This window comes from Bos javanicus, chromosome 2, assembly GCF_032452875.1.
Source record: "Bos javanicus breed banteng chromosome 2, ARS-OSU_banteng_1.0, whole genome shotgun sequence".
Taxonomy (NCBI): domain Eukaryota; kingdom Metazoa; phylum Chordata; class Mammalia; order Artiodactyla; family Bovidae; genus Bos; species Bos javanicus.
The window spans coordinates 4,819,992-4,829,078 of NC_083869.1; the positions used below are offsets into that span (position 1 = coordinate 4,819,992).

At 44.8% G+C, this 9,087-nt stretch overlaps 1 protein-coding gene across 1 annotated transcript; it reads right to left on the minus strand.

The window, feature by feature from the left end:
- Positions 1-392: 392 nt before the first annotated feature.
- Positions 393-7,626, minus strand: SFT2D3 (SFT2 domain containing 3). The gene has a single exon (XM_061432094.1). It carries the CDS (start codon positions 3,493-3,495, stop codon positions 2,644-2,646), a length of 852 nt encoding a protein of 283 aa, XP_061288078.1. The 5' UTR covers positions 3,496-7,626; the 3' UTR covers positions 393-2,643.
- Between the last annotated feature and the right edge of the window lie 1,461 nt (positions 7,627-9,087).

A 9,087-nucleotide genomic window follows, 5' to 3' on the forward strand; every position in this document is an offset into this window, starting at 1 on the left:
CTGTTGTTCCATGTCCAGTTCTAACTGTTGCTTCTTGACCTGCATACAGGTTTCTCAGGAGACAGGTAAGGTGGTCTGGTAGTCCCATCTCTTTAAGAATTTTTCAGTTTGATGTGATCCTCACAGTAAAGGCTTTAGTACAGGCAATGAAGCAGAAGTATATGTTTTTTTGGAATTCCCTTGTTTTTTCTACGATCCAACAGATGTTGGCAATTTGATCTCTGGTTCCTTTGCCTTTTCTAGAGATTAGGCTCGTTTTTTTTTTTTTTTTTTCTGAGACTCATGTGCTAAAAACTTTATCATAAGATTTTAAGGCTTTAACTCCAAAAACACTACCTCAGTAAGCAGATAACCAGGTTGCATTTTGAGAATGAATTCATTTAGAGAAAACGGAAAACTCAACATTTTTATTACTTAATGTATATATCTGCATTTTAAATCATCACTGTCAAAATATATACAATATATTGTGCTTTGAATTTTATAAAAACAGATTTCCTGACAGTGAATTCTTGGGAAAATGCTGGAAAAACAATTTTTAAAAATAGCATCAATATAAAAATGGGCTAAATGCAGTAAAATCTTCAGCCTAAAATTTAGAACTAAAATACAGATTTAACTAGGGGGTAGAGAAAGCAGCCAATGGTACACTTTCCAGTCAAAAAAATATATCATTCTCCCAAAACAGTGGATTTGCTTTTACAAACCCAGTAGTTGTGCCTCTCGAGGCAGGTAACCCTGTTAACTGATGGGGGGAAAAGCAGCCTTCTTTCAAAGTAAGGGGGGTGGGAGTAAGTGCCTCTTGAGGCAGGTAACCCTATTAACTGATGGGGGGAAAAGCAGGCTTCTTTCAAAATAAGGGAGTGGGAGTAAGTGCCTCTCGAGGCAGGTAACCCTGTTAACTGATGGGGGGAAAAGCAGCCTTCTTTCAAAGTAAGGGGGGTGGGAGTAAGTGCCTCTTGAGGCAGGTAACCCTATTAACTGATGGGGGGAAAAGCAGGCTTCTTTCAAAATAAGGGGGTGGGAGTAAGTGCCTCTCCAGGCAGGTAACCCTATTAACTGGGGGAAAGCAGGCTTATTTCAAAATAAGGGGGGTGGGAGTAAGTGCCTCTCGAGGTAGGTAACCCTATTAACTGATGGGGGGGAAAGCAGCCTTCTTTCAAAGTAAGGGGGGTGGGAGTAAGTGCCTCTTGAGGCAGGTAACCCTATTAACTGATGGGGGGGAAAGCAGCCTTCTTTCAAAGTAAGGGAGTGGGAGTAAGTCTACTTCGGCGTCCACTTGGAGCAGGGCTTGTTGGACACTGATCAAGACCTATAAATATAAGTTTTGAGGCTGGAGGAAGAGGCAAAACTCTGTTGCCTGACAGCCTGTTTAAGCAATGCTAATCCAGTCCCAGGAAACAATTACTTTCAAGTTGTTCTCAACCTTAGCAGAAAAAGGAAATCATTTGGGAAGCTTAAAAAACAATACTGATGCCAATCTCCTCCTCACCCCACCCAGAGATTCTGACTGAACTGAAATTTGACTCAAGTAACTCTCATGTGAACTGAGAACCACTGGCATAGGACTAAAACTTCTTAAATACAGTTTACTTCCCAGTTAATATGTAGCTAGTGAAAAAATGTTGTTTTATTTATGGACTTCACCAGAATACTGAGCCCATTCTTTCTGGCAATAAATTAAGGTAAGTCCTAGACCAAGGTGCTAAATCTAAAAATGAAGAAAATTTGGCAATTAGGTATGAAAAGCACCTTACATTCCATTAAGATCAGAATATCAAGTGTACACTATGGTTCAAAAGCACATCATAAAATTAGGAATGAAAAACGACCCTGTAGAAATCCACGGTTCCCATCCAATAGGATAACTGGTGTGGAATTACCTTCCTGTCTGCCAGGCACTTCCTTAGCTGAGTTCTGTCCTTGGACCTCAGCATTTACGTGCACCTTACTGGATACCATGCTTCTTGGTCCATGGTTTCCTTATGTAATGCAGAACCAGCTGTCCTTTAATTTTATAAGACATCATGTTAACAATTCCACTAAGAGAAAACTGAGATAAACCGTATTAACTAAAGCACTTGAAAAAATTACAGTGGCTAAAGTCAGCATTTAATCTGCTAACTCCTATGGATACACTCACGTTGAAGAACAAGGGGAAAATCTTCCAAAAGCGAAAGAAAGCACGTTTAGTGGAACTAAGCTACTGCGATCTACCCCTGGGTTTTTTTAGGTGACAAAACGTGAAAGACAAATCCGGGAAAATAAGGGCAGTCAAAACGGAAAAGCTATTTCCTCTTTTTACTGAGTGTAATCTAAGACCACGGTTAACGCAAAAACAATTTATCACTAATATTCATAGCGTCCTATCACCAATTCAAAACAAAATCTGGTTTTCACAACACTTGCTGCCGAGTGTAGCACAAAATGCAGAAATCGAGGAGCTTCCCAAACTCCTGTGTGTCTCAGTTTACAGTTCGCTGGCACAGTAAAGGACCAGCTTCTACCCCGTGCGGTCTGGGAACGGACAGGCGCAGTCCTTGGTTTGGCTGGCGGTGGGCCTAGAGCCGGTTGTCCGTGTCCCCATGATGGCGTATCCTGGGGACGGATTCTGCGTCCTTCCGACGGCGCGGACCGCGGGCCTCAAACGGGGAGCGCCTTGGCGAGGGCGGCGCCCGGGCCCAAGCGCCCGAGTGTGATGCGCAGAGCGGTGCCCGCGCCCCGAGGAAGCACGCCCAGCAACGCGGCCAGCAGTGCGGCCACTTGTGCGCAGGCGCCCAGCGCTGTGAGCAACGTACTCCGCAAACACAGCGCCGCGTATAGCGTCACGCCTAGCGCAAACACGTAGAGCAGCGCGGGCCGCGAGGGCGCCTCCTCGCCGCGCAGCAGGCGTCCACACGCTGCGCCGCCTCGCAGTAGTGTGCCTCCTGCTAGTGCCAACGCCGAGCCCAGCGACCACAGCAGCGCGAACTTCCGGGCGCGCAGCAGCAGCACAGGCGCGTAGAGTGCGGCCAGGCCGAAGCAGAGCGCAGCCAGCAGCAGGCACACGCCACTCGCCGCCAGCCGCTGAGTGCGCGTCACGCTGGGCAGGCACGTCTGTCCCGCCGCCGGCTCCGCGGGGCTCCGTGTCCACGTCCAGCGCAGGCCTACGCGGCTGAACCACGCCCTGGCCCCCGCCGCGGACTCCTTCGCCTCTCCCGCGGCGAGCAGTGGCTCCGTGGCCGCAGGGCCGCCCGCTTTCCCCTGCGCCAGATATTCCTGCAGCTGGCGGTTGAGGTCCGCCATGTTGGATGGACGCTTCCGCGAAGTCGCGAGGTGGGGGGTGGGGTGCAGCCTCCCACTTCCGGCTCTACTCGGTCGGCTTTGGAAACTGCTCGGACCTCGGGCGGCTGTTAGTCCGCCGGGACGGAAGGGGCGGGGCTTGTGGTTCCACTGCCTACGTGGTCTCGACTGGCACTTGAGCTGAGACCGCGGCTGTATCCCTGCGTGTAGCATCCGGACACCTTCTTCAGTGTCCGCTGTAGGCGCGGACAGGGCTTGGGTGAATTATAATAGCATTAGAAGTTAGTTGAGGGGCGTGAGCTCGTGTGGCTATAAATGAAAGAAACTTGTGTGTCTTGACTTTACGGTTATCAGTATCGTGATTCTGTGCTGTAGTTTTCTAATATTTGGCCATTGGGGAGAAATGGGGAAAGGGTATACGGTCTTAAACTATGCTAATCTATAACTTAATTTTTAATTTAATGTTTTAAGAAGCTCACGCTTCAGGTCGTAAGTGGTGTCTTTGGGAATGCTACAGAGCTGAAGCAGAGTTAACCGCCCACTCCCACTGATGTGCTTCTCTTCTCTTACCCGTTTCAGCATAGGTCTGGCAATATTGTTTCAAGCCCCAGGTCATATATGTATATTTTTGGCCCACATTGTCATGCTTCTGATGCACCTCCGGGTACAAGTTTCCAGACCCATCAGATAATTCTGAAGCGCTTGTTCACGGCTCGGTTAATTTCTGATCTTTTTTCAGAACCTCCTTGAAGTTCCTTGGCTTGTTATGTAGGTCACAGCCATCTGGGTGTCTGCTAGGACTTCTGGTTTCCCTGCTCTCTGGTTTCTGCTTGGCTAATTCCTGTTCTCAGACATTCCGAGTAAGCTGCACCTCTTGTTGTTTACATCTCTCACTGAGGTGCACTTTCTCTGAGTTCTCATCTATCCCAATTGTGAAAGTTTATTTGTTCAAGGCAGTGCCAGCAGCTTGAGGACAAGTTCTCTCTTATCTCCCTTTTCTTTGGACCTGGACAGCAAAGGCACTCAAACGGACGTTGACCTGATTGACACAGCTGTCGATTTGAGTACAGTAAAGCCTTTGTAGATGTTGAAGCTTTCGGTTGAAAAACCTAGTTTTAAAATGTCTATTGTGAATTTAAATATGATGGTATGGAAGTCTTTGTGATGTAGAGTGCAACCCAGTTAAGTACTACAGCAGTGTATTCTTGTACAGGTCTTTGATTTACTTGCCCCAGAAGCACTGGGAATGGGAGGCAAGGCTGAGCGCTGTAGGCTTTCTTCTGTCGCTGACTTTGGAGGCACTGCAGGAGAAAAGAGGGTATCTCCCTGTATCTGTTTCTTTTGTCTGTACTAGCTCCCCTCACTCCTTGGTACTGGCTTCCCCTGCACAACTCCAGCTGATGACTGGTGACCGTCCTTTGTCCTTTATGACAAGATAAGTATTAATGATTTCCTGCTGTTGTCATGTCTGACTTTTCAGTTTTCTTGTTACCTGTGTAACCAGTTTTCCCCTATTAAATTACTCCCTTTAATACTTTGTTTTCCTGGTTGGATCTTGACTGTTGTTACTGAACAAGCAAACTTGGTTCCTCTTGCCCAATGTGCAGCAAAGCCAATCTGCTGACCCTGGATTGCGGTGGAGGAATGTATCGTGTTTATTGTAGGGTGGCAAGCGCCTTGCTCACATGACCCGAACTCCCTAATGGCTTTCAGGGACAGGTTTCTGAAACTGTGAGGGAGAGGGTCACAGGGTGCAAGGTCAGCTCATACACAAGTATTGTTGATTAGTTGATGATGAGGTAACTGGGTGATATGGGAATTTCAACTGCCAACTTAAAAAAAGTACATAATGGGAGAGTTGTGAATGAAATTTTATTTCAGGCAAAATGTGAGGACTATAGCCTGGAAGACAGTATCTCAGATAGCCCTGAGAAACTCTTCCAAAGAGGTAGGGTGAAGGTCAGTATATATGTGATTTTGCTGAAGGGGAAATATGGAAATAAGCACACATATATATATATTTTTTGCAAAAGGTTTCTTCTAGTCATGAGCAGTTGTCACCATCTGAGTGCTTTTCTAGATATGAGAGGACACAAGAATTGGGCTCATAAAATTGGCTCCTGAAAATATCTACCTGAAGACCTGTTCTGCCAATTTTTCCCAGAGCGTCAGTTCAGTTCATTTGCTCAGTCGTGTCCGACTCTTTGTGACCCCATGGACTGCAGCACGCCAGGCCTCCCTGTCCATCACCAGCTCCCGGAGTTCACCCAAACCCACGTTCATCAAGTTGGTGATGCCATCCAACCATCTCATCCTGTCATCCCCTTCTCCTGTCCTCAATCTTTCCCAGCATCAGGGTCTTTTCAAATGAGTCAGGTCTTCGCATCAGGTGGCCAAAGTATTGGAGTTTCAGCTTCAACATCAGTCCTACTGATAGCCTGCTTCATTTCTGCTTTCCACCCTGAACTCCTTTCAGGGAGTGTTGGAAATCAGCAGCTGCAGCAGCACCCACTTTAATCCTTGTAGAGGTGGATGGCAAATGCCAATGGTAGGTGCCAGTTTGTAGTTAGGGCCCCCTCATGGTAATAAATTTGTTCATGCTTTGAGAGGCATTTTATGACCATTTTGTCCACTGGTGCTAGGAAGGCTTATTCCTGGGTCTGGCAGAGATTTTGCTGCAAGGCCACTCAATATGCTATTACTGGACTAGGTCTTATAAACAATAGCTAAAAGTAATGTTGGATCATCTGTCTGGCTAGTCTGTTATAGTCCGGGAAAAAATTCCCTCTTGTAGCATCTTCCTGTATCAAGAATCACTCTATTACAGTAATTGATCTCATATGGAACCATATATTTGATCAGTTGCTTCAAATTGCCTAGTCATTATATTTATTGGAAGCTCAGTCACACAGTTGGTAATATAAGGAACAATAGTCTTGTAAAACAGGCAAAATACAAATAATATAGCTAATACATTAATTAGAATTATAAGTAAATATTTAAGCCAAGAACTTCCCATGCCAAATCAGTTTTTCAAGAGATCGTCAAGACTAGGAAGTGGGTCACTTAAGGCAGAAATGCGGTTTCTCATATGATTCATTAAATGTGTTAGAGGATTCATCAGGTACAGGATTCAGTTTGAGTTATGGCACAAGTGCCTCCCTGAGCTGCTGAAGGATGTCAAATGTCATGTGGTCTTCTAGCATTTTTCTCATTATAGAGACAGAATTCGATAGGCTAATAGCCTGGTTCAGTTCATTTCAGTTTGGTCGCTCAGTTGTGTCTGACTCTTTGCAACCCCATGGACTGCAGCACACCAGGCTTCCCTGTCCATCACCAAACCCAGAGCTTAAAGTCATGTCTATTGAGTCGGTGATGCCATCCAACCATCTTATCCTCTTTCGTCCCCTTCTCCTCCTGCCTTCAGTCTTTGCAGGATCGGAGTCTCGTCCAGTGAGTCAGTTCTTTGCATTAGGTGGCCAAAGTTTTGGAGTTTGAGCTTCAGCATGAGTCCCTCCAATGAATATTCAGGACTGATTTCCTTTAGGATGGACTAGTTTGATCTCCTTGCAGTCCAAGGGACTCTCAAGAGTCTTCTCCAAAATCACCATTCAAAAGCATCAATTCTTCACCACTCAGCTTTCTTTATAGTCCAACTCTCACATCCACACATGACTACTGGAAAAACCATAGCTTTGACTAGACAGACCTTTGTTTGCAAAGTAATGTCTCTGCTTTTTAATATGCTGTCTAGGTTGGTCATAGCTTTTCTTCCAAGGAGCAAGCATCTTCTAATTTCATGGCTGTAGTCACCATGGTGGTGATTTTGGAGCCCCCCCCCAAAATAAAGTCTGTCACCGTTTCCATTGTTTCCCCATTTATTTGCCATGAAGTGATGGGACTGGATACCATGATCGTAGTTTTCTGAATGTTGAGCTTTAAGCCAACTTCACTCTCCTTTTTGACTTTCATCAAGAGGCTCTTCAGTTCTTTGCTTTCTGCCATAAGGGTGGCATCATCTGCATATCTGAGGTTACTGATATTCCTTCTGGCAATCTTGATTCCAGCCTGTGCTTCATCCAGCCCAGAGTTTCTCATGATGTACTCTGCATATAAGTTAAATAAGCAGCATGACAATATACAGCCTTGACGTATTCCTTTCCTGATTTGGAACCAGTCTGTTGTTCCATGTCCAGTTCTAACACTTGCTTCTTGACCTGCCTACAGATTTCTCATGAGGCAGGTCAGGTGGTCTGGTATTCCCATCTCTCAGAATTTTCAACGGTTTGGTGTGATCCACACACTCAAAGGCCTTGATGTAGTCAATAAAACAGAAATAGATGTTTTTCTGGAACTCTCTTGCTTTTTTTCTATGATCCAATAGATGTTGGTTTCTGATTTGGTCTCTGGTTCCTCTGCCTCTTCTAAATCCAGCTTGAACATCTGGAAGTTCACGGTTCATATACTGTTAAAGCCTGGCTTGGAGAATTTTGAACATTACTTTGCTAGTGTGTGAGATGAGGACAACTGTGTGGCAGTGTGAACATTCTTTGCTTGGTTACTATTATTTAAAACCTCTTGAGTGAATTTTACTAAGGCTTTGGTATGGCTGATTACATTCTCCAGTCCTGTTGAAGAATGTAACATACTGAAGGCGCAAAAATAGCTGCTAAATAATCATACCAGTGAAATACAGATTTCTTGACTTGTCAGGCTCATACCAATGGTAGATTGGTTGTTATTGGGCTAGTACTAATGGTAAATCGGCTGGGGTCATCTCTAAATTGTTGCGTATATGACCCTGAGTCCAGGGAAGTCCTAGTGTTCATCTTCCTGTCCATCCCAGTGCAAGCCCATGGACTAGTATCACAGATCCAATTAGGCACAGCCCAGTGAATCCCTGGTCATCTGACCCATTTGGTTCCATACCAGTCACTATCTCTAAGGGCAATAATATGTAGGCATTGTTCATAAGGCACCCACCCAAATTTCCTAATGTTACGAGGATGACCATCCTTGGTACCATTTAATTTTTCCCACCAGAGAGGAACTTTTAAACTAAATGACCATAGCCATAGTGTTAACTACAAAAATCAATCCCATAATTGTGGGAGGTTTCCTTCTAATAAATGGGAAGTTACAACTTTTAATTGAAACTTAGCTTCTTGTTCTGATTGAGCTTGAGTGACCCTAAAAGAAAATTCATATATATGGCCAGGGTCAGAGCAGGTATTATTAACTGGCCAGGTGAGAGGATCCCATCTAGTAATATCAAGAGTAGCCTGAGCAGGACTGAGCTTACTTTCTTCTAAAATCAGTTTCCTAAGGGCTGGCCAGTCAGTGCCTTGGAAGTGAGAAATTCACCAAGGTAACCAAGAAGTACTAGACATAGGTAATTGGCAACAAACCCAACAATTGGATTGATTTTGAAAACTAGCATAGGATCATGCCCTTGATAGAAAGACATTTGATCTGTATGTAAAGGTTGAAGAAGTTAAGAAAACATAAATGATCATACGAATCAGGTCCAGCATCTTGGGTAAGGTGTCTGCTGATGTCATCTTCTTGTCTTGGTGTGAGTGTAGTTTGTCCTCTGAATATTGTTTTAAAGTGAGCTTGAGGTCAGCAGGCCTCTCTATAGACCAATCCAATGTGGAGGCCCTTTTTAAGTGAAAAATATGAATCCAAGAGTCAGTTCCCTTTAGTTTTGTTGCACATGAGCTAGTTAAGAATGCCTGGTAAGAACCTTCCCACCCGGCTTGTAGTGAGTCCTTTAAATGATATATTTGCCAATATATATAATCC